The sequence below is a fragment of the Rhinatrema bivittatum genome, chromosome 6 (genome assembly GCF_901001135.1).
Source record: "Rhinatrema bivittatum chromosome 6, aRhiBiv1.1, whole genome shotgun sequence".
Classification (NCBI taxonomy): Eukaryota; Metazoa; Chordata; class Amphibia; order Gymnophiona; family Rhinatrematidae; genus Rhinatrema; species Rhinatrema bivittatum.
Window position 1 is genome coordinate 110,685,431 of NC_042620.1, and position 27,681 is coordinate 110,713,111.

Sequence of the window (27,681 nt, forward strand, 5' to 3'; positions counted from 1 at the left end):
GTGAAAAAGCATGTACTAAATAATAAACAACTAACAGATGTTTGGTATTTGGAAGACTGGAAGACAGCTGCAGAGCTATGGCGCAGACTTGTAACTTTAAAGATGATTTCATTCTGAACATAGGAAGTACTGTATTTTGTGCTTTACATCCTCTGTTAGTTTTTCAGCTTAGTTGTCTTTTATAGGACCTCTCTAATCCAACACTTTCACATAGTTTAATAATTATGTTTGGAAGATAAACACATTTTTAATTTTTTCTTTTTAATTTCTTGTGAATTTGTCAGTGGACATGTGATGAAGAGAGAGCATTCAGGTGTTCCATTTAGTCACATTTACAACAGCTTCCCTTTGCAGTACATTGGATATAATGTTCACTGTGTAGTAAGTGATGCAGTCAGCAGACATCATCCTGGATCATATTGAGAATGCTGGTCTAATGACCTCAGCAGTCCATGTCATTGCCCATGGTATATTTTCATATGAGATGAGTCCAATGGACTTGAATCTCAATGGAATCAAGGACTCCAGAAATGCATCAGAATAACCATAGAAGCTCAGGGATGCCCTATCTTTCTGGCTTTCCCATTCCAGTTTGACCAAGAACATTCACTTCCAAACTTAACCTCATTCAATAGTTTTGACCACAACTGTGTTCTGCTGGGATTTGGGAGCCTCACCTACATGGACTCCATACTCAGGATATGTAGTGTGTCTGGGGGAAAAGATTACAGATCATCTTCCTGAAGTGAAAAGCAGTATGCTATGCTAATAAGGGTTTTTGGAAATCAAGTGGCCAGTAAAATTGCCCTACTTCAAACCAATCAGATAGCTATGTTCTACCACAGCAAGCAGGGAGGAACTGGAACACTCTTCCTATATAGGGAAACTTTCAGATTGTAGAACTAGTTATTTCAAATAGGATGACCCTAAATTCTATCGATCTAACAGGATTTGGAAAACACTGTCAGATAGACCTTCACAAATGGTCTCTTAGTGTGTGTTGAACGGCATTTTTCTAGGGTGAGAAGCACCTGAGTTTACAGCTACTCAACAGGAAGATGCTAGCACACTGCTGCAGAAGGATCAGAAAACAGATTAGCATCGGATGTCTTCTGTCTACTTTGGGGCAAAGACCTCTTATATGTATATCCACTGGCATGTCTGACAAAACTTAAAACTCAGAAGAGACTGGGGATTTCATTTTCATAGCCCCTTCTTGTCCGAAATAAATAAATCTAGAAGAATTAGAAAATAAATCTATCAGGAAAACAATCAAGTTTGACAGTCTTCTAACCCTGATAAGACAGAACCAGGTAATATTACTTCATCCCAGTCTCACCCTCATGGCTTGGATATTGAAAGGGAAGTGATATGCTTCTATAGTCTCTCTGATAAAGTGCTTCGGGTACTTCTGGCTCCTAGGAAGGACTCCACCAGGAGGCCATATAATTGAATTCCATTTTTCCAGTGTTACGCTGGCTTGGCAGCTCAGGCTTGCTTAATCAAGGCCAAAAGTAGCATCTCTAATGTAGGGCAGTTTGAAAAGGCACCATGTCTGCTCAAATCTGCCATATCATGGAACATCTTTAACAGAACACTTTAAAAAGAGAATTAGAAAGCACAGATTTATCGGACTATGTAGATAACATTTAACATCCTCATTCTTTGTCATGATACCACTTAAATAGCACACAACCTCATCCCTACATGAGCTTTTTGACAACACATGTAGCAAATCTTTCCCCATCCTTTGCTGAATTCTTTGCATTCCTGTCATTTGTCTCCACATCTGGCCATGAAAGGTGGTTGAAACAAATGTACATAATGCAGTGCACAACAAAGAACTTGCTCACTTTAGCTTGAGCAAGGAAAAGGAAGCCTCCAATGTTGTCTGCCATAGAAATCCATCTTTTCAACAGGCCAGATGTCCGCTCTAATAACGACCCTGGGGGAGCAATGGGCATGGTTCTAATGTTCTTCTGAGCCAAAAGAGGGATTGAGGGAAAATTGGCTGCAAGACCAACATACAGAAAACCAGTTTTACCTACAAGCATGGAAAGGAAGAAACACATTATTAACTACTAGATGTTATAACGTGTTTATTGGTTTCAGCACTTACCTGATAGAACTTCATCCGTGGGATCGCAACCACACTTTTACTCATACAGGGGGCTCTCTGTTAATGTAGAGTATCAAGGCTAACTCTAGAAATTTTGGTCACCACATCTATCACCAGGTCTTTAAGATCATGAGAGGTCTTGAACGAGTAGATGTGAATCGGTTATTTACACTTTCGAATAATAGAAGGACTAGGGGGCATTCCATGAAGTTAGCAAGTAACACGTTTAAGACTAATCGGAGAAAATTCTTTTTCACTCAACGCACAATAAAGCTCTGGAATTTGTTGCCAGAGGATGTGGTTAGTGCAGTTAGTGTAGCTGGGTTCAAAAAAGGTTTGGATAAGTTCTTGGAGGAGAAGTCCATTAACGGCTATTAATCAAATTTACTTAGGGAATAGCTACTGCTATTAATTGCATCAGTAGCATGAGATCTTCTTAGTGTTTGGGTAATTGCTTGGTTCTTGTGGCCTGGTTTGGCCTCTGTTGGAAACAGGATGCTGGGCTTGATGGACCCTTGATCTGACCCAGCATGGCAATTTCTTATGTTCTTATGTCACAGAACACCTGAACATTCAGACTCTGATGATGCTTATGGCTTTGGCAGGTGGCTTCTTGGGCTCTGAAAAGAATCATGCCCACATGAATGCAGTTGGTGGTCCCATCAAACAGAAACCATTTGCACTTCCCTCCTCTTTTGCTCAGTACAGGTATGCTGAATGTAGTCTGGCATGTAGGCCAGCATGACTTACAGAAAAAAGCAGAGCCATTTGGAGACTGATACTAGTACCAGGGGAGATCCTCCATCCCCCAAGATGGATACGCCAACTACTGGAAGGGTGACAAAAAGAGAATGTTTTTATCAAAGCATATTTTCAGTAAAGATTTAAATTTCATCTAACTATAATGTGTGGTGCCTTTTTTGTAGATATATTTGAATGAGAGCATGAATGATAGGGGTGTGAGTATGGGTCTGTTGTGTACTGCTGGTATATGCATAAGAATGAGGAGAGACTGAAAGAGTATGTGTGATAAGCACAAGTGATAGGCTGACTGTAGGATGAAGGGTCTGGTGAAGTGCTTTAAAAAGATGAGTGCGGTGGAGAAAGCAGTGCTCTCTCTTTAAGAGTGGTTTTTGTGTTAAAGTAGAGCGGAGTAGTGTTTAGATAGCAGAAGGTTTATCAACTTTCTCTCAATGACATATGATAAGAATATAGCAGCACAACTTCTTTTAGGTAAGTTTGTTGATTTGGTCATCAGAGGAAAAGAAAACAAGCAACAACATACTATAGTTCCCATAGACTATAATAGGCTGCATAAAGGAAACTTCTGGAGATACTCCAGTCCCAGGCAGGAGTAAGGTTCATAGGGCTTTGGAGTGAGTATATGGGGAACTAATGCCTTCTCCAAGGACAAGCAGGATGGTAGTTCTCACACATGAGTGACATCAGCAGATGGAGCCCGATTCAGAAAACTTGTGTCAGAGTTTCTAGAAACTTTGACTAGGCACACTGAGCATACCCAGCATGCCGATATACCATGTATCCACGCGGGGATCCTCTTCAGTCTCCGCTTTTCCGCGGAGCTGGGAGCCTCGCGATTGGTTGAGCTCTTAAAAATTTTTGGCTATTTGGCCTAGTGGAAAACTTCTTTTTCGCATTTTCACTATTTTTTCTTTCTGTTCCGTCGCCAGGTCCCTCTTGGTGCCTTCCTGTAGTGTCCCCCATGGTGGCAGTGCCTTGGTGCCTGCTGGTCATCCTCGCCCACTGCCACCGTTCTGTCCTTATGCCCTTTTTTTCGCTCCATCATGGCCACGTCCTGTTTTTTGCCGATGCCCCCAGTGCCTGTGTACCATGTCACTCACCGATCCGCATGAAGTCTGCATCCTGTGCCTGGGAGCATCACATGATGTCCGGGGTTGCTGGTTGTGCGACCGGATGACCTTGAAAGGTCGTCCGCTTTGACTTGACAAGATGGAGCACCTCTTTGGGTCAAAGAAGTCCGACCCATCGACATCTGCATCTAAACTCCTCTGAGCTGCATCGATGGACACCTCGCCATCGACATTGGCAGGACTGTCAGTTCCATTGAGGTTTCCGGGAATAGGGGCACTGGAGACCGACCACTGTTGATCTCCTCTGGTTTGAGGTTGCCAAGGTTCATTGTCTTTGACCTCTGCACTGGGGAATGACTGGGCTGAGCATTGTGGGAAGACCAAGAAGCATCAGCACTGGTCCCCGCCGGTGCACGATTCCAGACCCAGGGATACATCAGCTCTGCCATGATGCCATGATACCCTGAAGCGACCGTGTAGTGAGGAGTGCCAGTCCTTCACTGGTCCTGGTGCCAATTGCCAATCCCTCTCGAGGGTCCGAGAAAGATCTGGCCACCCCTCCTTCCTCCCTGTTGGTGTTGGCATTGGCAATATTCGAGGAGGAGCTGAAGTGTGAGTCCAGCTGGCAGTGGAGTGGGCACTGCAGGGCTATGGTCCTCTGGCATTGAAGGAACTGGAGTCAGTACTGCCTGTTCTCGTACCGCTTGTGGAGAAGCTCAATGTGCTCATTGGTGCCTTACCGACCGAGATGGTGTTGATTCTTGGGCCAGCACCTGTGCCTGGCAGGGCACCAGAGCTTTCTCCTACCAATAATGGTGATTGTCGCCGGTTCCTCCTCCGAGGAAGCTCCACGAGGCTGGCGGGATTGCCAAGGCCTATAGCCCCCTGTCCAGCTCCATTGGTGCCTGCACTTCTGGACGTTGGCCGAGCACCTAGGGCCCCATCCCTTGTGAGATACAGTGAGGATGAGGGTCCCTTTGATCCCTTGGGGGATGATCAGATGGAGTCTTCCTCCGAGGGCTCAGCTTGTATCCCGTCAGACGCTTCTCCTCCAGAGGAGCAAAGGAAGTCTCCACCTGAGGACTTAACCTTTGCAGATTTTGTGAGATTGATGGTGGAAGCCATCCCGTTCCAGCTGTTGAGGAGGATACTAGGCACAAGATGCTTGAGATCCTTCAATTTGTGGAGGCTGCTAAGGAGATAGTGGTGGTCCCAGTACATGAGATCCTTTTGGAGTTGTTGCTGAGGATTTGGGAACACCCCCTCTTAGTGTCTCCTGTCAATAAGAAGGCGGACAAGGTTTACCTCATCCAGAAGGCTATCAGATTCACTAAGTGTCAGCTGCCCTACCAGTCGGTGATGAACGAATCTGCCCTCAAGAAGGCTATGTGCTCTTGGACCCACTTACCAGTGCCCCTGGGGAAGAACCACAGAGCGATGGAGGTAGGTGTTCCAAGGCGCCATGCTTATTTCCTGCATTGCTGCCTACTAGCTCTACATGAGCCAATATTCGCAGAACATCTGGAAGCAGGTGCAGGAGATGGCTGAGCAGCTGCCTCAACAGCAGCAAGTCACTCTCATGTCGCTGGTGCACAAGGGTTTGTAGTGTGGAAAACACGAGGCCCACGCGGCCTACGATATTTTTGAGACGGCATCGAGAGTCTCTGCAGTGGGAATAGGCGCCCACAGAATGGCATGACTACAGGCCTCGGATCTCTGATCGGAAGTACAGGAATGACTCGCTGACGAGCCAAGTACAAGAGAGAATATCTTTGGAGATAGTGTAAAGGACGTTGTGGCCCAACTTCGGGAGCATCATGATACCCTCCAGCAACTCTTCGCCAGCGCTCCGGACCTGTTCTCTTCTAGGCGGCTATCGAGGCAGGGGCCAAGGAAGTCCTTCTTTTGCCAAAGAAAGTACTATCCTTCGCCTCCTCTATATCGTCATTATCAGAGCCCTTGCAGCCGTCCCAGGCAGCAGAGAGCTCCCAAGCCCCAGCCGGCTCCTCAGTCAAACGCAGGAATGGGGTTTTGACTGGGCCGCAGGGAGTATCAGCCAGTCACCTCTATCCAGAGCGATGGACTCTCCAGTCTGAGGCAGGTACCCATGATGGACGATGGACAAAACCTACTGGTGAACCAGTGGTCCAGTGTAACCTTGGACCAGTAGATTCTGTCCATCGTCCGTCACGGGTACCAATTAAATCTATTGGGTGTCCCACCAAATTGCCCTCTGTGCCCGTACTGAGGGCCGATAGTGCATCAGGGAGTACTGCTAGCGGAGCTGTCCGCCCTCTTAATGGCCAGAGCTGTCGAGCCCATTCAACCCTGGCAAAGAGGGTGGGGATTTTATTCCAGGTATTCCTGATTCCAAAGAGAATAGGAGGATTTCATCCCATCCTGGACCTGAGGATCTTGAACAAATTTCTAAAATGAGAAAGGTTCAAGATGGTTTCCCTGGGCTATGCTCCCTCGACCTATTGGACACACACCCACATCAAGATCTTCCATGGTCACAGGAAGTATCTCCAGTTTGTAGAGGGGAACAGCACTTCTAGTACCGGGTGTTGATTTCAGGCTTGCGTCTGCCCCACAGGTATTCACAAAATGCCTATCGTGGTGGTGGTGCACCTCTGTAGACTGGGAGTGCATGTTTTTCCATATCTGCATGATTGGCTGGTCAAGAGCATGTCTCAGGCAGGGGCAGCCAGATCTTTGCGCTTGACCATTCAGGTTAAGTCACTAGGGTTCAATCTCAATTACCCAAAGTCCCTTCTCAATCCATTACCTCAATTGGACTTCATTGGAGCCCTGCTAGACACAGCTCGGGCCAAGGTCTTTCTGCCGTACCAGAGGGCTGTCACAGTGGCGGCCATTGCAGCAGAAATTCAACAGAACTAGCAGGTATCGGCTTAGCACATGTTGAGGTTGTTGGGCCTCGTGGCCATGACCGTCCATGTTACTCCCTTGGCACAATTACACATGCGCAGAGCCCAATGGACCTTGAGGTCTCAGTGGCAGCAAGCCACACAGAGCCTCCAAGATCACTTCCAAGTCATCCCATCCCTCTGGAACTCCTTGTAGTGGTGATGGGTACATTCCAATCTGTAGCAGGGAATCTCCTTTTGGAGTCTTCCCACTCAAATTGTTAACCACAGATGCATCTATCCTGGGTGGGGAGCTCATGTGGATGGGCTTGAAATCCAGGGTTTATGGTCCGCTCAGGAATGTTCATGTCAAATCAACTTCTTTGAGCTCTAGGTGATCAGGTACGGGCTGTAGGCTTTCAGAAATAGGCTGTCCAACAAAATTGTCCTGATCCAGACTGAGAACCATGTAGCAATGGGGTATGTGAACAAGCAGGGAGGCATGGGATCATATCTCCTGTGTCAGGAAGTGGTCCACATATGGTTGTGGGCCCTGTCCTATGGGATGGTGCTCAGGGCCATGAACCTGGCCAGGTTCGAGAATGTGGTAGTGGACAGGCTGAGTGGAACCTTCTGACTCCATGAGAGGTCCCTGGACCAGGAGGTTGCAAATTGGATATTCTGCCTCTGGGGGAGCCCAGATATAGATCTGTTCATGTCCCCCTGCAACAGGAAGGTGCCTCAATTCTGCTCCTTGCACAGGACAGACGTCGAACCAGCCTCTGATGCCCTCATCCGCCATTGGGACCCAGGTCTTCTGTATGCATAGCCTCTGATTCCCTTAGTGGTGAAGACTCTCTTGAAGCTTCGCGGGAACAAAGGGACTATGATTCTCATATCCCCTCATTGGCCGAGAAAAATCTGGTTTCCACTCAATCAAGAGTTGTCCATCCGGAGACCTAACAGTCTAGGGACTTCCCCAGATCTCATCATGCAGGATCAGGGCAGGCTGTGGCATCTCAACCTCCTGGCCCTGGCACTCACACCCTGGATGCTAAGAGATTAATTCTGCAGCTGCTGGATCTTTCGGAAGATGTGTCTCGGGTCCTGGAGGCTTCTAGAAAGCCTTCCACTAGAAAGTCGTACTGGCTGAAATGGAGGAGGTTTTCCATGTGGTGTGAACAGAAGGCCCTAGATCCTTTCTCCTGCTCCACACAAAAACTGCTTGATTATATTCTACATCTATCGGAGGCTGGCTTAAAGACCACCTCCATTACAGTCCATCTTAGTGCAATTGTCGTTTACCACCACAGTGTAGATGGTACACCCATAGTTGTATAGCCTACAGTTCTATGTTTTATGTGAGATCTGCTTTAGTTGAAGCCTCCCATAAGGCCTTCCACTGTGTCTTGGAACCTCAACGTGTTTTAGCTCAGATGAAAACTCATTTTGAGCCGCTGCAAAAAAGGAGTACCTGGCCTGGATGGTCATATTTTTGGTAGTGGTCACTTCAGCGCACAGGATCAGAGAGCTCCAGGCCATAGTAACTTATCTCCCTTATACTAAATTCCGTCATGATAGGGTGGTCTTGGGTACGTACCCTAAGTTCCTACCTAAGATGGTGATGGATTTCCATCTTAACCAGCTAATCATCCTGCCAGTATTCTTTCCCAGACCTCATTCACACCAAGGCGAATGAGCACTGCACAGTTTGGACTGCAAGCGAGCCTCAGCCTTCTATCTGGAGCGGACCGAAGCCCAAAGACAGTCCACTCAATTTTTTGTTTCTTTTCATAAGAATAGGTTGGGTATTGCCATTTCCAAACAGACACTATCCAATTGGCTGGCAGATTGCATCTAGGCGGGTCTGCCTAGGTGGGTCTGCATCTTGAGGGTCATGTCAAGGCTCATTCTGTCAGAACCATGGCAGTGTCGGTGGCCCACTTCTGAGCAGTTGCCATGGAGGAGATCTGCAAGGCTGCGACGTGGAGTTCTCTCCACACATTCACATCTCATTACTGTCTGGATAGGGACAGTAGGTTTGGCCAGTCTGTCCTCAGGAACCTGTTCAATGTGTAGAACCCTGTTTGGGTTCAGGCTGTCTCCCCCTCTGTTACCAACAGCATTATTGTTGTGGCCGTTGTTCCCTTTTGTGTTGGGGAGCAGCCTGTAGCTAGGGATTTACCCATGTGTGAGGACTACTATCCTGCTTGCCCTTGAAAAAAGCAGAGTTGCTTACCTGTAACTTGTGCTTGGAAGTGTGAATGGAATGTGTAGATGGCTGTGCCTACTGTTTGCCCTGAATATTTGTTTTGAGCTATGCCAAATATTTATTTGGCCACCCCATCTATTTTTCGATTTTCACCTTTTATGACAATTGCTGTAAGTCAAAACCTGAATCTTCCTAGCTGCTCACCTCTAAAGCAGGGCCAGCTGCAGCAGGAAGACTTTGGTGGGGTGGGCACTTCCACTTACTCTGGTGCTGGCAGGTCCCACAAGACTGAGGCTTTATACTTTCAAACCAAAGAAATAACTGGCAGAATAGGCAGACATGGCATGAAACACTGGCGGGGAGAAGATCACATGGGAAGAGATTGTGGAGAAGTGAGAGAAGAATGGGGATTGGGAATGGACACAAGGAATCAAAACTAGAGGAGCTGGTATTATCTACTGACCACTTGCTCTGGATCCCAAAAAGGCTGGGGGTGAATTGACCCTATAGTGAGCAGCTGAATGGTGTGAGATGAGGACAGGTCTCTGGATGGAAGAATGTATCAAGATATGAGGGCTGAGATGTAGAAATGGCAGGCAATGACAGGGCTTGATGGAAAAATGAATAGTAAGTGAAAATACTTAAGGAGAGAGAGGCAGAGGTGGATTTTGCAATTGAGAAAAATGATCCTTCTGCTGCATTCTGTGACTGGAGAGAGAGTACACATCAGTATATTTTGTTTGTATTTATTTAGTCGGATCAAAAAAAGGAACCACTTTCTGTCCAAGAAGAATCTGATCTAGAAAAAAAACGAAGAGATGCAGAGGCCCTGCTTCAGAGCATAGGAATAACACCAGAAACGCCAATGGGTAAGATATTGCTGGATTCAGTGTCTGTATCTTATTTGTGAACTACCATCAGTGTCCAAAATGCTGTATGCACAGCCAGAGGCAGCAAGTAAAGTCACGCTCATTAAATCCACAGCCTGGTGGATTGCCTCAGACTGCCAGGACTCTGTATGGAATATAGAAAGTCAGTAATTAAATAAAATATACAGTATAGCAAACAAGTACTGCAAAGGACTGAGTCTGTTTTAAAATATGTAGGTCATTTCTCTCCACCCATGTTAGATGTGATTGAGCAACATTGGCATGACGAGCACAGGAGTGTAGAGAGTTGGCACAAAGAGTTGCTTGTCCCTGTTTGACACAGAGAACTTGATAATGCACTTCTGTTAAAAGAAGTTTTTTTTTATAACAACCTGTATAAATCCAAATCTGCTGTGTGTAGAACTGAAAGCCATAGCATTATGGGCTTTGTGATGTGACGTGTTGGTGGTGTTCTAGTCCCTGGGCATGTGTCCACTTCACTGTTGCCATTAATTGACACACTGACTGGCAGTCTGAGCAGAGGGGCCAGGGACTGAATGCAAATAGAGACCATGCTTTCTTAGCATGGGGCCTTCCTGGACACTGGTAGTACGCACTCTTCTGTATCTCTGGGGTTTTTTTTTTCTTTGGTTTGTTTCTTGAATAGAGGATTTTCAGCCAGGTTGGGCCTTTCGACAAGAAATACATTCATATAGGAATAGATCATTACAGTTCTGAAATCAGCAGCAGTTAAAATAAATTCTGAAAAATACAGACACTACCTTTTAAAGCTATAGGCAATATCATTTTAGTTTGTACAATAAAACAACATTTACAACCGAATGAGGTCTGATGCCAGTAAAAGCTTCAGTTATAAAGAGTGATAAACTTAGTAAAGCTGTGGAGAAAAAAAAGCTGCAAGACACTGGCGTCCAAGCAAAGCTCAAAATGGATTGTGTTGGCTTTAATTAAAGTATATCTTATGGGTGTGTATTCAGAAAAAGAAAAGCATCCTCCCTGCTTCCAAGCTGCCAAACAGTGACTACTGTGAGAGTGTGACAGTTTTTCTCTTCCGCTGTATGAAAAAAGACAGCATCACCAAAACTTAGATGATGGTACTTGAAGTCACTGATCTTGCTAAATGTGTTTGACTTCTTTGAATGATAGTGCAGTGATAAAAATAAATAAATAAAGGCTTCTGAGATAAACTTGCTGAAGATGTGTTACTGGCTTTTGCAATGTCTTTACTCATCACAACAGCCAGGCTGTCTGTCGTACTCTTGCACGTTAATTTAGTGAACAGGTTAATTTCAGATGTTCTGTGCCAGACACCCTACAGTCCTACTCAGATCTCTCCTGCTGCTCTGTGTCTCCCTTAGATAGAGGGGGCCAAGTCTACCTTTTCTGGAAATGAATTGATTCCATGCAAGAACGTTTAAATTGGGGTCTTCAAAGTGTAAAGTAGTCCCTTTTGTATAAACTTACGAAAGTTTTCTGTGAAACTGCAGCCATATATAACTTATTGAATTTGGACTATAAAATAGATTTTATTTGCCCCCATTTTTTGCACCTGGTCTTTTACTAATATAATTGATTGTGTAAAATTCTTAAAGTTAGATTTATTAAGATTTTTTCTGATTATGGGTCATTGGGACTTTTTAAAATAAATTAATATCAAGTACCATGAAACGGCCTTGGCTTTCCCTTTCCTTTATGGGTTTGTATTTTGTGCATGTTTTGTGCTTGGCAATGTTTAACAGAGGCTCAGGTGACTGGTTGCAAGACAGGAGTTACTTATAGCTATGCAATGGTACTAGTATATGAGACTGCTGTAATTGCATTTATTCAGCAGATGGCAGCAGTAATCCAGTTGATTAAAGTTGCATCTAGTAACAAATGAATAGGTAAAAATGGAACATTTTATTAAAATTGTTACAAAAATGAACTTGTGTACATGAAATGTATATTGTGTATCTATATGACCAATTGTGAGTTTTATTGCTTGCATACAAGAAACATCAGCAAACGCCACTGTATGAGGATTGGATAAGGGGGAAGGGGGGGTTTCAAATGCATGCTGTCATTTTTCATTCTGCATCAGTTCTGAAAGGCATGCTATTTTTTTCTTTGTTTGTTGCATTCTTTACCCTAAACACTGAAAAGTAATAAAGATAAGGAGACGGGTATACATAGTCTTCTATGTATATTTCCCTATAGATCTATGTATATTTCACTATAGATCTATTTTTGTAATACATTAAAATAAAATACATGAGGCCCACCTTTAAAATTTTTTTTTTCCTTTTACAAAATCTGTAGAAAGCCATAAGTACCTTGTTTGTGACTAGTGTTCTTCTGTGCCTTTAGGAAAAAATCTTGGCCCGTGATCTCTTTAGGAAATGGAAGGCCACATGCTATTAATTGGCCAATTCATCAGGCAAGACACTGGGCACAGCCTGCTGTTTCTGGCTAGATCACAGAATATAGCCCCATGTTAATAAGACTTATTTAATGTACTTTCTTCTTAAACAGGGTATTAGGATAGCCTAAACTGGAATACATTTTGTTAAAATTTCCCACTGGGAACATAGTCAAGTTTTGCTACAAACCAAAAAGAAATGTTTCTTAAGTTTTGATAGTTTTTTTAAAAAAGTGTATTAATTACTTTAAGACATTTCTGATGAATTTATTTAATCCTGGCCATTTTTTAAATACTACCTCCACTTTGCTTAACATATATTATACAACTGTTAAATGATAAAAAATATATATATATATTACCTGTCTCCTTTGAAAGTTAATACCAGCATTTAATTGGATTGTATTTGCAGTTTAAGAGAAATTCCAGTATTTACCAAATTCATCTTTTTGTGTCTACCCTGGTGCATTTTAATGTCTCAAATTTTTGCATGAATATCCAGCATGACATTTTAACGTTGTCTTTTCCCTTCTTTCTATTGTTCATTCTCATTCATGTATTTTTGGTTTTCCATCATTTTCCTTCCCTTTTTCCTTTTTTTTTAATACTTCATGTTAAATTAATTTGGAAACCTCATAAGCGGTGCAACCTCTGCGAGTAGTAACAGCGGATACCTGTCTATTTCACTATCTAGTCCCACCTCCAACGTCTCCATCCTCCAAATCTGTGAGCACTCCAAGTGAGGCTGGGAGCCAAGACTCGGGCGATGGTGCCATGGCACCTAGGTAGGAGCATTTTCTTCTAAGATTTTAATTATATAATGCGTCCGTTTCCTAGACACTCTGGTGGGTAGACATCTCATGCCTCATAAGCACTCTAATTAAATGTGTTGCGGCACTGTTGATGTTCTTAAACCCATAAATGTTTTAGTATTGCTTTTTATGGCAACCATTTGCTATCATAGATGTTTTTGCTACAAAAATTGCATGATGAAAGCATGTTTGTTCTTTTTGAAGCAGCTTTTATGCAGAAATACAAGCCTGTTTTAAATATGCTATTTTATAATGTAAATATATTGAAAGTTTGAATTCACAAATCTAGATCATTTTATACTGTAGCTTGTACAGAGGTGAAGACTTCCCACTAAATATTATTTTGTCAGTCTTTTGTGAACTATTTTCCCCTAAAGATGCAAAGCAATTATTTCTTTCACTGCCACAAATCAGATCATAGATATCAGTAGAATTCGCTGGGGGAAGAGGGACCAGGGTGCCAAAGGGTTAATGCTTTCATTGTGAGTTCAGTTCTGATTGTAGTAGCAAGTGAAATAGAATGGCTGGTATCCAATGGGCATATGCCCACAAAACAAAAAGCTCTACAAACTAATTTGCAGCCTTTGTGCACCAGAGGCTCAGAACTGAGAAAACAGGGTTAGTCGTTGATCATGGTCAAAGAACAGAATCTGCTAAAAGGCTTCCTTCTATGTACAACCTCACTACCTACTCCTTCCTTTCTTTGTAATGGACATTTGCACTGTTTGTATTCAAAAGGCTAAAGGAAGCTGACATGCAGCAGAAGCTCTCAATTTTTAATCTGGACACAAGACAGGTCAGCAATAAGGTGAAAGGTGGCACAGCCATATCAACAGTAAATTACAAATACAGCTAATCATGGACATCAAATCTGGCACCACCAAACCTACAGGGTCATTTATCATTTTGTGTTAGGGCCTTATCGCTTGTAATAACACCCTAACACGTGCATTAAATAGTGCAACTCGTGTTAGTATACAAATTTCACATTTGTTATGGAAGTGGGAGGTGTTTGGGCGGAGTTAATGGTAACAAGCAGCTCCTTCTAGAACAAGCAAGATGGTAGTCCTCACACATAGGCGACATCATCGGATGGAGCCCAGCATGGAAACCTTTGACTGGAACACTAAGCATGCCACTATCCACGTGTCCACTTGGGGTCTTTCTTCAGTTTCTTCCGTGGAGCTAGTGTCTCACATTTGTGGAGTTCGTGCTCTTTTTCTTTGGGAAAACAATTTTTCACTTTTTCCTGCTCTGGTTCCCTCTCCATTCTTCCCTGCTTTCGTTTATTCTGTGGCACGGTAAGTTTTTGCCCTCTGTGCAGTCTGTTCCTGGTAGAGGTGTCCTTCGGTATCCACCGGTCATCAACTGCTCACTGGCTGTCTTTGTTATAGCGTCGTCTGATTTTCGTCAGTGCCCTCAGACTATGTCCCTCATGGATCCGCACAAGGTGTGTATCCTCTTCCTGGGGGCATCGCACAATGTTTTGGGATGTCTTTTTTTTGTGACCAGATGACCCCCAAGGGCTGGTGCGCCCGCCTGGACAAGATGGAGAAGTTGTTCGGGTCCAGGAAGTTCGAACCCTTGACACTGGCATCGGGGGCATTGATGCTGAAGGGCTGGGGAGAACCTATGGACACTGATCCCACGATGTCCACCTCTCTACCGGGGCCTCCTTTGGAGAGGGATGCGGGAGATTGGCTGTCATTGGTCTCCTCTTGCTCGAAGACTTCTGGATCATCTCCTACCTTGGCGCCGGGGAAAGACTAGGCCGAGCACCATGGGAAACCCCGGAAACGTTGCCACCGGCCTCCATCCTCGCACAGTGTTGGGCTTGGGTTGGCACCGGTGCCTGCTGTGATGCCCCCGAAGCGACCCCGCAGTGAGGAGGTATCACCCTCCATCGATGCCATTGGTCCGAGGCATTCCCCACCGATTCCGGTGCCAGGCAGCAATCTCCCTCAGGGCACCAAGGGAGATCTGGCTATACTGCCTTCTCCTCAGGCTGTCTTGTCATTGTTGGCCTTCAAGGGAGGAGCTGGAATGCAGGGTGCAATTGGCAGTTGTTCAAGCCCTACAGGACAACAAGCTGCTGGTCCTGCCAGTGCCTCCACCGGTGCCAGAGTCTGCACCATCAATGTTGGCACTGCTGCTGGAGCGCCTTAATGTTCTTCTCAGTGTTCTCCCCATGCAGCCGATGCCGGTGTCCAGGGTGCCATTGATGCCCCAACGGCCACTGGTGCCTCTTCTCGTTGCCATCCCTAGTGCGGGGTCCTCCGAGGGGGAAGGGTCTTCAATGGCACCTCCAGCCTTGAGATCCTCTGTTCCGTGGCCAGCGTTGCCTGGTCTGGTTCTGGGCCCTCGATGCCCTTTGCCCAAGCCACTGGGCCTGGGATGCCCCCCCCCCACGGGTGTCTCTGGGTGATCTTAGTGACGATACCGCCCCTTACGACCCGTGGGGGGATGATTTCTCAGAGTTCTCTTCTGATGACTCTGGTGACCTCTCCTCTAACCCGTCTCCTCAGAAGGAGTGGTGCTGGTCCCTGCCTGAGGACTTAACCTTTGCTGGTTTTGTGAGGGCCATGGCTGAAGCCATCCCGTACCAACTTCTTAAGGAGGAGGATGCCAGACACAAGATGCTGGAGGTTCTCCAGTTTGTGGATGCCCTGAAGGAGGTGGTAACTGTTCCTATCCATGAGATTTTCCAGGAGTTGCTCCTTAGAATCTGGAAACACCTCATTTTCATGCCTCCGGTGAACAAGAAAGCTGATGCAGTGTTTCAGGGCACCATGTTGATTGCCCGTATTGCCTCCTACCATTTCTATGTGATGTGGTATTCTCGGAACCTCTGGAAGCAGATCCAAGACCTGACTGAGCACCTGCCCCAGCAGCAGCAGGATGCTTTTTCAGTGGTCCTCCAGCAGGGTCTTGAATGTGGCAAGCATGAGGTGCGCTCCACCTGTGATGTTTTTGAGATGACAGCAAGGATGGCGGCCACGGGAATTGGTGCCCGCCAGATGGCCTGACTTCGGGCCTCGGATCTCTGCCCAGAGGTGCAGGAGAAGCTCGCACACCTGCCATGAACTGGCGAAAACCTCTTTGGTGACAAGGTGAGGAATGCTGTGTCTCAGATAAAGGATCATCATGAGACCTTGCAGCATCTCTCGGACAGTACGGCAGATCGCCATTCTCGGCCATGAAGACCTTGCGTCAGGGCCCAAGGAAATCCTTCTACCACCAGAGGAAATACTACCCGGTCCCAGCGGGTGAGTTCTAGGGCCCGCCATAGACAGCAGCGGGCTCCCAGACCTCAGCCGGTGCCCCAGACAAGCCACGCCACGCCATGGAGTTTTGACTGGCTGTGAGGGAGTGTAAGCCAACCACCCATACCCTTGATGCACGGCCCTCCGGTCGGAGGCCGGCTAAGTTCTTCCTGGACCATTAGCCCAGTGTTACCTCAGACCAGTAGGTTCTGTCCATCGTGCGTCAAGGATACCGGCTGGACCTCCTGGGTGCTCTCCCCTGTGCCCATTTGGGGGTCAGTCCTTGCCTCAGAAAATACTTTTGGCGGAGCTTGCCACCATTGTAATGGCCAGGGCCGTGGAGCCCGTTCACTGAAACAGTGGGGGTAGGGTTTCTACTCCCAATATTTCCGGATTTCAGAAAGAACAGGGGGACTCTGTCCTAGTCTAGATTTGAGAGCCTTGAACAAGTTTCTAAAAAGAGAGAAGTTCAAGATAGTCTCTCTGGGCATCCTGATTCCCCTCCTACAAAGAGGAGTTTGGCTTTACTCCTTCAACTTAGGACGCCTACACCTACATCGAGATCTTCCAAGGTTGCAGGAAGTATCTCTGGTTTGTGATGGGCGAGCGACACTTTCAGTACAGGGAGTTGCCGTTCAGGCTGGCCTCGGCTCCACATGTCTTCACCAAGTGTCTGGCTGTAATGGGTGCATACCGCCACAGGATGGGGGTGCAGGTGTTCCCCTACCTGGACGATTGTCTTGTCAAGAGCTCTACCCAGGAGGGAGCAGTATGGTCTCTGCACTTGACCATTCAGGTGTTAGAGTCCCTAGGGTTTATTATCAACTACCCGAAGTCCCACATCGACCAGTTGCCTCAGTTGCACTTCAGTGGCGCCCTGTTGGACACGGTTTAGGCCTGAGCTAATCTTCTCAGCGCTTGGGCACTCACGTTGGTGTCTATTGCGGGAATGGTCCAACAGAGCCAGCAGATTTTGGCTTGCCGCATGTTGCAACTCTTGGGACATATGGCCGCGATCGTCCATGTTACTCCCGTAGCTCACTTGCATATGCACAGAACCCAATGGAACTTGCAGTCCCAGTAGTGGCAGGCCACCCATGACCTCCATATCCGCATTACTCCTTCTCTCTGGGATTCCTTGTTGTGGTGGGAGAATCTTGCCAATTTGGAGCAGGGGGTGCCTTTTCAAAATCCCCCTGCCCAGATTGTACTTACCACGGATGCATCCAACCTCGGGTGTGCCCATGTGGAGGGGCTTTGCACTCAGGGCCTGTGGTCTGCTCAGTATCAGATCAAATTCCTGGCGCTCTGCGTGATCGGTATGCGCTCTGGGCATTCAAGGATCTGCTGATCAACAAGAGGTTCTGATCCAGACATACAACCAAGTGGCAATGTGGTATATAAACAAACAGGGAGGTACGAGGTTGTTCCTCCTGTGCCAAGAAGCAGTTCAGATCTGGACTTGGGCTATGTCCCAGGGTATGGTGCTCCGAGCCATGCACCTGGCTGGAATGGAGAATGTGGTGGCACACAGGCTGAGTTAAGCCTTCCAACTCCACAAGTGGTCCCTGAAGCAGGAAGTGGCAAATCGGATCTTCCATGTGTGGGGGACCCCGCACGTGGATCTATTTGCATTCCCTGCAACAGGAAAGTGGAACCCATTGTGGGACACTTTATGCGAGGTCTGCTTTGAAGCCTCTCCTGCGGCCTCCCGGTGTATCTTGGGGCTCAGCTTAGGAAAGCTCCTTTCGAGCCGCTGCATTCGTGTGACCGGAGGTACCTGACCTAGAAGGTTATGTTATTGGTCACAGTCACATCAGCGCGCAGAGTCAGTGAGCTTCAGGCCTTAGTGACATCCACCCTACCCGAAGTTCTTTCATGATAGGGTGGTTCTGCGCATGCATCCTAAGTTCCTGCCTAAGGTAGTGATGGATTTCCATCGTCATGCCTCATTCGCACCAGGGCGAACGGGCTCTGCACAGTCTGGATTGCAAAAGAGCCTTAGCTTTCTATTTGGAGCGTATAGCAGGCCATAGGAAGTCTACGTAACTCTTCATCTCTTTTGACAGGAATAGATTAGGAGTTGCAGTTGCTAAGCAGACCCTGTACAACTGGCTGGCAGATTGCATCTCCTTCTGCTATACTCAGGCGGGACTGTAGCTTGGGGGCCATATCAAGGCTCATTCTGTCAAAACCATGGCAACTTCAGTGGCCCACTTTAGAGCCATCCCCATGGATGAGATCTGCAAGGTTGCGATGTGGAGTTCTCTCCACACTTTTGTCTCACTACTGTCTGGACAGGGATGGCTGACACGATAGCAGCTTTGCCCAGTCTGTCCTCAGAAATCTCTTTCAGTTGTAAAACCCAACTCTTCCTACCTACAGCCCATTATTTGGGTTCAGGCTGTCTTCCACTGTTACTAACGACACCTGTGTTGTTGTGCCTTTTGGCACCTGGTTAGGTGCCTTTTGGTCTTGCTTGTTGTTTGGGAACAGTCTGTAGCTAGGGATTCACCCATGTGTGAGGACTCCATCCTGCTTGTCCTAGAAGAAAGCAGAGTTGCTTACCTGTAGCAGGTGTTTTCCTAGTACAGCAGGATGTTAGTCCTCACAAAACCTGCCCACCACCCTGCGGAGTTGGATTTCTCTTATGTTTATTTTATTTTTTTGTAATTCTATATTAGGAGACTGAAGAGAGACCCCACATGGATGTGTGGATAGTGGCATGCTGAGCATGCTCGGTGTGCCAGACAAAGTTTGTAGAAACTTTGACATAAGTTTTCTGTGCCGGGCTCCATCTGATGATGTCACCCATGTGTGAGGACTAACATCCTGCTATCCTGGGAGAACACCTGTTACAGGTAAGTAACTCTGATTAACGTGGAATGCGATAAGAGTAACACGTATTTTAACACCAGAAATAACTACACCTTTTTTCTGTGCGTTGTGCCCACGTTAGCAGGGAAAAGTTTTTTTTTTAATCGCACATGCCATTCAGTCGGCAAGAGAGGGAGAGAGCAATACAATCTGTATAGAAATCAATATTTCACTCTCTATACCACTGTAAGAGGGGGTACTTTTAAGTCTGTGTGGGATTTGGGGTGGTTATTACATACTCAAGTCAGAGGTACAAATAGCAAAGTTGACGTCACTGAAGATTTTCTGTCGTTTGAATCAATCGAAGGTACAAGAGGAGTTGATTTTTACAGTGCACTCTCTACCTAGCTTGATGCACTCTCTACCTAACTTGTTTGAAGCTAGGTAGAGAGTTCATTGTACAAATCAACTCCTCTTGTACCTTCCATTGATTCAAACAACAGAAATTCTTCAGTGATGTCAACTTTGCTGTTCATACCTCTGACTGAGTATGTAAAACCACTCCCATGCAGCCATGCGCCATGCAGAAATTACCTATGCGAATCTAGAGCAGGGTAATTAGCCTAACCACGCCCCTTTTTATTGTGGGTGCTATTTCTGCTATATAACATTTTGATAAATCTAGGCCCTAGCTGGGGAGGGATATTCAAAACACTTGTGCTCCCTTTTGTTTTAGAATAAATGTTTGAGCATTTATTTTACTGCTCCTTTGCAGTCTGGAACATGTATGTCTAATATATTTTGTATTCCTGAATGTCAAATGTATAGTAATACAAATGTGCATTTTGCCACTCTGCCAGCATGTGGAGGCAGAAGTATTGAAGCGGTGTTCAGGTCTGATTTCATTTAAAGGAGACATGTGGAGCACACTGATATTGTTTGGGTGGGCTTTTATCTCAGCGATTAATTGTTTGTGTGTATTTTAATAGCAGAAATCTGGCAGCATGTGCCAAAGAATAATTCACACTTATTTGGAGACACTGTTGTGATTTAAGTGTAAGATTTTTTTTTTCAATTAGGATAAAGATGATGATTTTAGTAATTCCCTTCCATGGCTGATATTTCCCTTTAGTCCATAATTTCAGCACAGAGTCATATATGATCCAAATAATTCATCATTGCTGAAATCAGATTTTTGATTGCTTTAAGATTGAAATGGCTTACTACTCATCAGATTAAAGAACTGGGTAGGTTTTCTGGTTTTTCTTTTTTCTTTTTAAAAGAAACAGCATCACATTTTTTTCAAGATTTAAGTACATTGTTGGCTTGCTTGGAATCTGACTTTTTTTATTTATTTGCTTGTATCTGGCCAACAAAAGTGCTTTTGGTATCCATAAAATTTGAGAGAAAAGTACATATAGTCCACCAGTCTTGTCGTTGTATGAGTCTACTCTGCTGTCACAGATCCTGTTTGAAATCTGGTACCCTCTCATCCTTGCTTTGTTACTAAGGGTTCTTTGCATCTGTCTGAAACATTATTGAATTAAGTCACTGTTTTGGCTCTCCCCTCTTTAAGTCTCTTCCAAGTGTCCATCACTTTCTCAGTGAAAAATTGTTTTCTCGCATTCCCTTTGAGATTCAAGCCCTTTGTTGCAATGACGACCCCTTATACATGAGCTTCTCATTTTATGGAAAATGCAAACATTTGATACCTTTATTAAAGTCTTTCATTTGATTGCATGTTTGTATTATATCTCCCCTGTCCTTCCTTCAAAAATGCACACAGTTAACTCAAGTCTCTCTGTAAAGCTTATAGTGTAGGCACTGCACCATTGTGGTAGCCCTTCTTTGACTTGCTTCTTACCTTATCCATACCCTTTTTATAGATAGAGGTGATTCCTCTTTTTTTAAATTTTAGTTTTTAGAATTTTGTAAATTACGTCTCTAAGTATCAGTCACCTGAAAAAAGAGAGAAAACGCAGAAAAAATTCAAATATTAATGATTCAAAACCTTTATAAAAGAAAAAATAGTGATCCATAAGAATTATCCATAGAGCCCAGTATTCGGTCTCCAGCATTGGCTAATCCAAGTTGCAAGTACCTGGCAGATTCCATAAAGTAGATCCTGTTACTCAGTCCCAGGGATAGAAACAGCTTTCTTTGTCTGGCTGCTAATGTGCTATGGATTTTTCTTCCAGAAACTTGTCCAAACCCCATTTAAACCCTGCTATGCTAGTCACCTTGATCACTTCCTCTGACAACAGATTCCACAGCTTGATAGTGCCCTGAGTGAAAAAGTACTTTCTGTGGTTTGTTTTGATACCTCCTTTTTATATACCCAAGGATGCTGCTAGGATTCACAACTGCTTTGTCTCATTAACTGGCTACCATGATGACCATTAGTTGTTCCCCGCCCAGACACTTGGCCATTGGACTTCTGCACCTTAAATCACATGAATAATTCTTTTTTCTTAATTCATCAAACTGTTTCCCCAATAAGATCTTTTTCCGTAGACCCAAGGTTTCCCAATTAAGTGTGGAAGAGATTCCAATATTTCCTTTCATTGCAGTCTGAATTTAGCTGTATTAAATATGCACAATTATTCTGTTAACAATCACAGAACCAAATGTCAGGCTTGTGGAGACCACCTGATTTGTAACAGTTTTCAAACTGTAAAGGAAGTGATGGCTAGTTGAATTCCCTTATCCTTCAGTCTCTTCTTTCACACTCAAAAATGGCTAACAGCAGGTGAGGTCAAGCGAGACTGACTATAGGTGAAATCAGTCATTATTATATTGGAAAGTTTGTGTAGCTCTTCTTGCATCGCTGATTGGTCCATTTTATTAATACAATGTTTACTTATTTTCTGATTGAAATTTTGCTGATTTTCCTAACTAGATTGCTTATCCTTATATGGTAGCTATTTCAGACAAGTTTTTAAGTCATTTTAAACAGGTTTAAATTGTGTAGTCAGTCATTTCTTAGACTCTTTCTTTCTCTGTTAGCCCTGTACCATCATGAGTTTCTGCACGTACACCAATTCCTTCTCTTTGAAGGTCAATTAATCTCTAGTCTGTCATGCTGTTTGCCCCTTTGTCTTGTCTCTATAACTCAAATTTTTGTTCTGTCCTATCTTTGCTTTTTCTCTAGGTTTATACCAAGCATTCCTAGGCAAGGATACAGTCTTCTGCTTGTATTGCTACAAGTCATTTATTAGGGGACGATTGCTAGTGGAGGGATGGACAAACCTTTTTTAAAAAGGGCCACATTGCTGGCGCTTATCAGAACCCAAGGCCAGAGTCTCCCTTAGAACTTTGGAGGGGAAGGGGGTGGGGGAGTCCCCCGTAGAACTCTGTGAGCAGGAGGGGAGGGGCAGTTATACTGGCAATTATACCTAACAGTCAGAGGACCAAAGAAGCAACCATTCCAATAAAAAGAATGATTCAGCACAATTAACAAATAGAATTGTTGTGTCCGTCGGTGCCCGATGCCCTCTCTCCGCCCTCCTTACCTCTCTGGCGCCTCCCTCTCCGGCCATGGGAAGATTGGTTGCTGCGGCGTTCTTCTGCCGTTCCTGGACCGGCTCGACGCTGCTATCCGCCATGTTCCTGGAGGCCTAGGGGCGCGCGCGGGGCAATGGCGCGAACCTCAGGGGCGTCCCCCGAAGATGACGTCACCTGCGACGGATATTTAAGGTCTCAGAAATTGCTAACACATTGAGTTAGCAAGGATTGACATCGGACTCGCTTTGTCTTTCTAAGCAACTCTGCCTCCTCGGACTTACCAGAGGTACCCACTCCTCGGGGGCCTCGCTCTCTCCTTTGTTTTCAGGTGACAGTCTGGAACCGGTACTTGCTCCTCCAGGGCCCTTGTTCCCAGATTTCCTTCATATACTCTTCTGCCTGGAAGACATCACTACCAACTATATCAGCTACATCAGTGAGTTACCATCGTTCTCTCTGAGCTTTCCCTGTAACCAGGTTCTCGCTCCTCGAGGGCCTATACATGCCAGCTCCTGGGCTTTATTGGGACATTGTGTGAATGTTACCATCTGCATACCCTGCCTACTCAATATATCTCAGTTTCTCTACAGCTCAGCCTCCAGGGATTGCTGTTCCAGTATCTGAGGGACTACAGCCCAGCCGGGCTTTCCAGCTCACTACTGCCATCTCTGGTGGTTCAATATACTGTTTAATAAAAGAACTAGTGTGTGTTTGTCTCCTAACTCTGAGCCTGACCTGTGGTCCCTCTCGGGATCTTCCCCCGGGGGCGTGGTCATCTGCCACTGGCCCAAGGATCCACCCACAACTATCCCAAACAATAACAGATTGCTAACTCCAGCAATTCAGTTCTGAACAAGAATAACATCAAATAGTTAAAAACTCATATAAAAATGTTCAAAACACCCATAAAATGTTTCAAAACAGACCCATCAAATAATACCAAATAATTAAAATTAGTAAGGATTTTAAAAAATTCCCTGCTCTCCATATCTGGGAACTGCTTTCCAGATGACCTGAGATTGTCATTGATTAGCAGACAGAGAGGAAGGGGGGGTGGAGGGTTGTTGCATACACATGTATTTTCTCTCACCCATACACATACACACATGCTCTAATTCACCCATACACACAATGCTCTAATTCACCCATACACACAATGCTCTCTCTCTCACACACATATACACATGCTCTAATTCACCCACATACATTGCTATCTCACCCACCACATGCACTCACTCTGGTTCCCTTCCATACACAAACATGCATGCACTCAAACTGGCTCCCTGACAAACACACATGCTCCAGGCAGGCTTCCATTTTCACACTGCTGCGTGCCGGAGAGGAGCCGATCCCTTGTCGAAGCCCACTCTGCTGGTGCTTCTCTCTGCAGGTCACATGGTATTGAAAATTCATGGGTGTAGCAATTCCTCCATGCTGATCTTGTGTATCATGAGATCAGCACATGCCCTCGCTAGCTTTTAATATTGCAAGGCCTGCACAGATTACGAGATGGACTCAGTTTGCCTGGCAATGCAGATATGCTGCTTCTGCTCTGTCAAATGAAATGAAGAGATTAGCCTCTTCCTTTCTTCGCTGCCGGTAGAATAGGATCCACCAGCAGCTGCATGGGCCTCTTGTTCTCTTTGCCACTGGTGGGATGGGGTCCACTGGTGGCCGCACGAGCCTCTCTGTCAGGTCGATCCAGTAAAGTTCAGTTGAAGATTTCTCGTCTGTAACGAGCTCGCTGCGCACAATTCGGACGCGTAAGGCAAACCAGCGATACAGTCTCCAGTTTTGCGCGTCTGTAGCGCTTCTTAAAACAGACGCGTAACCCTTCCCGCACCCGGCATGTAAATGAACGAATTAGCTGTATAATGAAGGAATTAGCTATTCCCCTCCGATACCGTAACGGGCACTCAGGTTCTCTCATTAGTAACGCACTGTTTTGCCGCGGCCGTAACGTGTTAGTTTACCGCCTCCCCCTAGTAGGAGTTAGGACTGTGAGTCTAGTAACAAATCCATCGACACCGCTTAAGATACTCAAAACAATAAAACACAATTTAAAAAAAAAGCGATACAGAGATGATCGAGAAAATGTAATGATGTGGGACACATAAAACCTGTCAGAAGAAAAAATAAAAATTTTTAAATACCTGTCGGAGGGCCGCGTGGTTCCAGGCGGCCGGCGGCGGCGGGAGCCGGGTGGTCGCGTGTTAAATCTAGGCCGCGGGCGGGTGGGCGCCTGTTCCAGGCAGCGGCGGCGGGGGGGACATGTGTTAGTTCGAGACGGCCGGCGGGCAGCGGGTGGTCGCGTGTTAAATCTAGGCCGGGTCCGCACAGGCGCGCATTCATTCACTGCCGGTGGGGGCTGCCAGAGGCAGCCCCCACCGGCAGTGAATGAATGCGCGCCTGTGCGACCCCTGCGATTCAGCGCTCACGGCGTGACGTCACGGCATGTGACTGCCTTGAGCGCCGAATCGCAGGGGTCGCACAGGCGCACATTCATTCATTCACTGCCGGTGGGGGCTGCCGGAGAGGCAGCCCCCACCGGTGGTGAATGAATTCATTCATCCAGGCGGAGGAGCCGGCTGCTTTCGCCACCGGCTCCTCCGCCTGGATGAATGAATGCGCGCCTGTGCGGACCCGGCCTAGATTTAACACGCGACCACCCGCCGGCCGTCTCGAACTAACGCGTGTCCCCCGCCGCCGCTGCCTGGAACAGGCGCCCACCCGCCCGCGGCCTAGATTTAACACGCGACCACCCGGCTCCTGCCGCCGCCGGCCGCCTGTACCCACGCGGCCGTCTGAAACTAACGCGCGTCCACCCCCCCCCCCCCCCCCCCCCCCGCCGCCCAGAACAGGCGCCCACCCGCCCGCGGCCTAGATTTAACACTCGACCACCGGCCCCCCGGATCCCGCCGGCCGCCTGGACCCACGCGGCCCTCCGACAGGTATTTAAAAATTTTGATTTTTACACTTCCTGGTGCCTGTCATTTCAAATGTCATTTGAAAATGACAGGTACCAGCGCACCCAGGTTAATGTATAGGCGCTGTATTAAGCGCCTATACAGTAAAATGGGTTACGCGGGCATAACCCTTCCCTACCGCTTTAAAGCCGCGGCATGCATTTGCATGCGATTAGAGGAGAGTATCGGGGAGTTAGTGAAGAGAACTGTGCATGCGGGGAGGAAGGGTGCGCCTGACACTACCTGATACTACCGCACTGTTTCTACCGCGGCCTTACTGGATCGACCTGTATGGATGGGTAATGTTCCTTCTCCTCTTGCCTCGCTGCTGCTTCTGAAGGGAACGTCACTTCTGGTCACCGACATCCAGGTTGAAGTCGTCAACAAAGGCCTGCGATCTCAGCCCATTGTTGATGACATCGAAGGTGCTGGCAGGCCAGATCTAATGGGGCAAATTGAGGAGGAGGAGGGATGAAAAAAAAAACTGTCATTGGGTCCAGTTTGACCCACGAGCCGTAGTTTGCCCACCCCTGTGCTAGCTTGACCAGTTAGTGTTTTTTATTTATTTCAGTGCTTCTATACCACCTCCCTGAATTAAGAATTTTACAAAAGCTCACCAAAATGCATAACATAAAATACACTATTAAAACAAACATTTTATGATAAACATCTTGCTGCATAGAATGTCACTCCATCCGAACATTTCATTGTAGCTTTAAGGAGTTAAAGTGAATACTACAAAATCATTTGAATGTAGTCCACTGCTTCCATGAGCCTGTGTGAGCTGATGGTGAATTCCTACAGGAGTTGTGGGCGAGGGACAGAGGACATGAGAGCTGAGAGAGACAGAACAGCAAGCTGACAGACCACGTGCAAGATTTTTTGTTTCTACTGTGTAAAACCTTCCTTGCTGAAACTGTTGTGGACTGAAATTCCATTTTGTGAGTGATCGAAACTTTTTTCTCATTTTACCGATTTATCCTCTGAGATAATTTATGTAGGGAGCTATTCTGAGCAGGCCGGCTGTGAGTCTGTGACAGTATAATAAAGAACACAGAGTAATACAGGTAGTGCCTTCAACTAGCACTGACAATTATTTCTGAAGAGCTTTGCAGTTCTCAGAGGACAACAAGCAGAATACCATGTCCTCACAATTAGGTCGCTGATTGAGCCCAGTGTTGGAACTGTTATAAGCTCCTCAAATCATTCTGATTGTGCTTTCCTGAGCATGTGCAGGAGCTTGTGGGGGACACCTTCCAGTTCTGTTCCTTCATAGAACCTACAAGACAGGAGCCAAGAGAAGTGAGCGCGAAATATGTGAAAGCAAAAACAAGATAGTGCACAACAGTAGCATCCATGAATTTCAAACATATACGATGTAATCATATATTTAAGACACAGCAGACCGTCATATCACCCACACGCGCATTTTCAACAGTGTTACCAAATGGGTCATTTTTAATGATGGGTCCATGACAAAAGTTACTCTTATTTAGATTTTTTTAAATTTGCAAATAAAATTGGAAAGTTACTTCCCTTTTCTTAAGCGGCAAGGGCAGCACCATGGCAAACAAATTATTGAAGATCATCCTTGGCACAACGTTGTGTTTCGATTGAAACTTTGCTTCAGAGTAAAAGAATTACAGCGGTGTCTGCTTTACTCTGAAAAATAAAATACAAAATTAATGCGTTTGAAATGGCAACACTTAAAACTTTCAAGTACGCCGAGGTTAATGCAAGTTCGTACATTCAACAGGAGACTGTCATGCCAGCATTAAAGCACCACAGCACATAACAAAAGCGTCTTAAAATGGCCAAAAAATGTAATTATGTCAGGACATTGACGGATTGACATGACATTGACAGCTCTCAAAAAACGCTTTAAACACATGCATTGAAATCAATCAAAACATTGGTGCCACTCGATATCAGCATTCAGTTCCATAGGAGCAAGAGTTTTCCTATAAAAAAAAATCCATCATTGTTCCCTGTTAATTAAAA

At 45.7% G+C, this 27,681-nt stretch overlaps 1 protein-coding gene across 7 annotated transcripts in view; it reads left to right on the forward strand.

Moving 5' to 3' along the window:
* The window catches only part of DYNC1I2 (dynein cytoplasmic 1 intermediate chain 2), a 173,628-nt gene that overhangs the window by 29,942 nt on the left and 116,005 nt on the right, over window positions 1-27,681 (forward strand). For 5 of the 7 annotated variants that reach the window (XM_029605776.1, XM_029605780.1, XM_029605782.1 and 2 more), the window contains 2 exons: window positions 9,785-9,899; window positions 12,959-13,103. In XM_029605776.1, coding sequence (XP_029461636.1) covers window positions 9,785-9,899; window positions 12,959-13,103 — 260 coding nt within the window. The remainder of the gene's footprint in view (window positions 1-9,784; window positions 9,900-12,958; window positions 13,104-27,681) is intronic. The other 2 variants (XM_029605781.1, XM_029605783.1) reach the window with 1 other exon arrangement.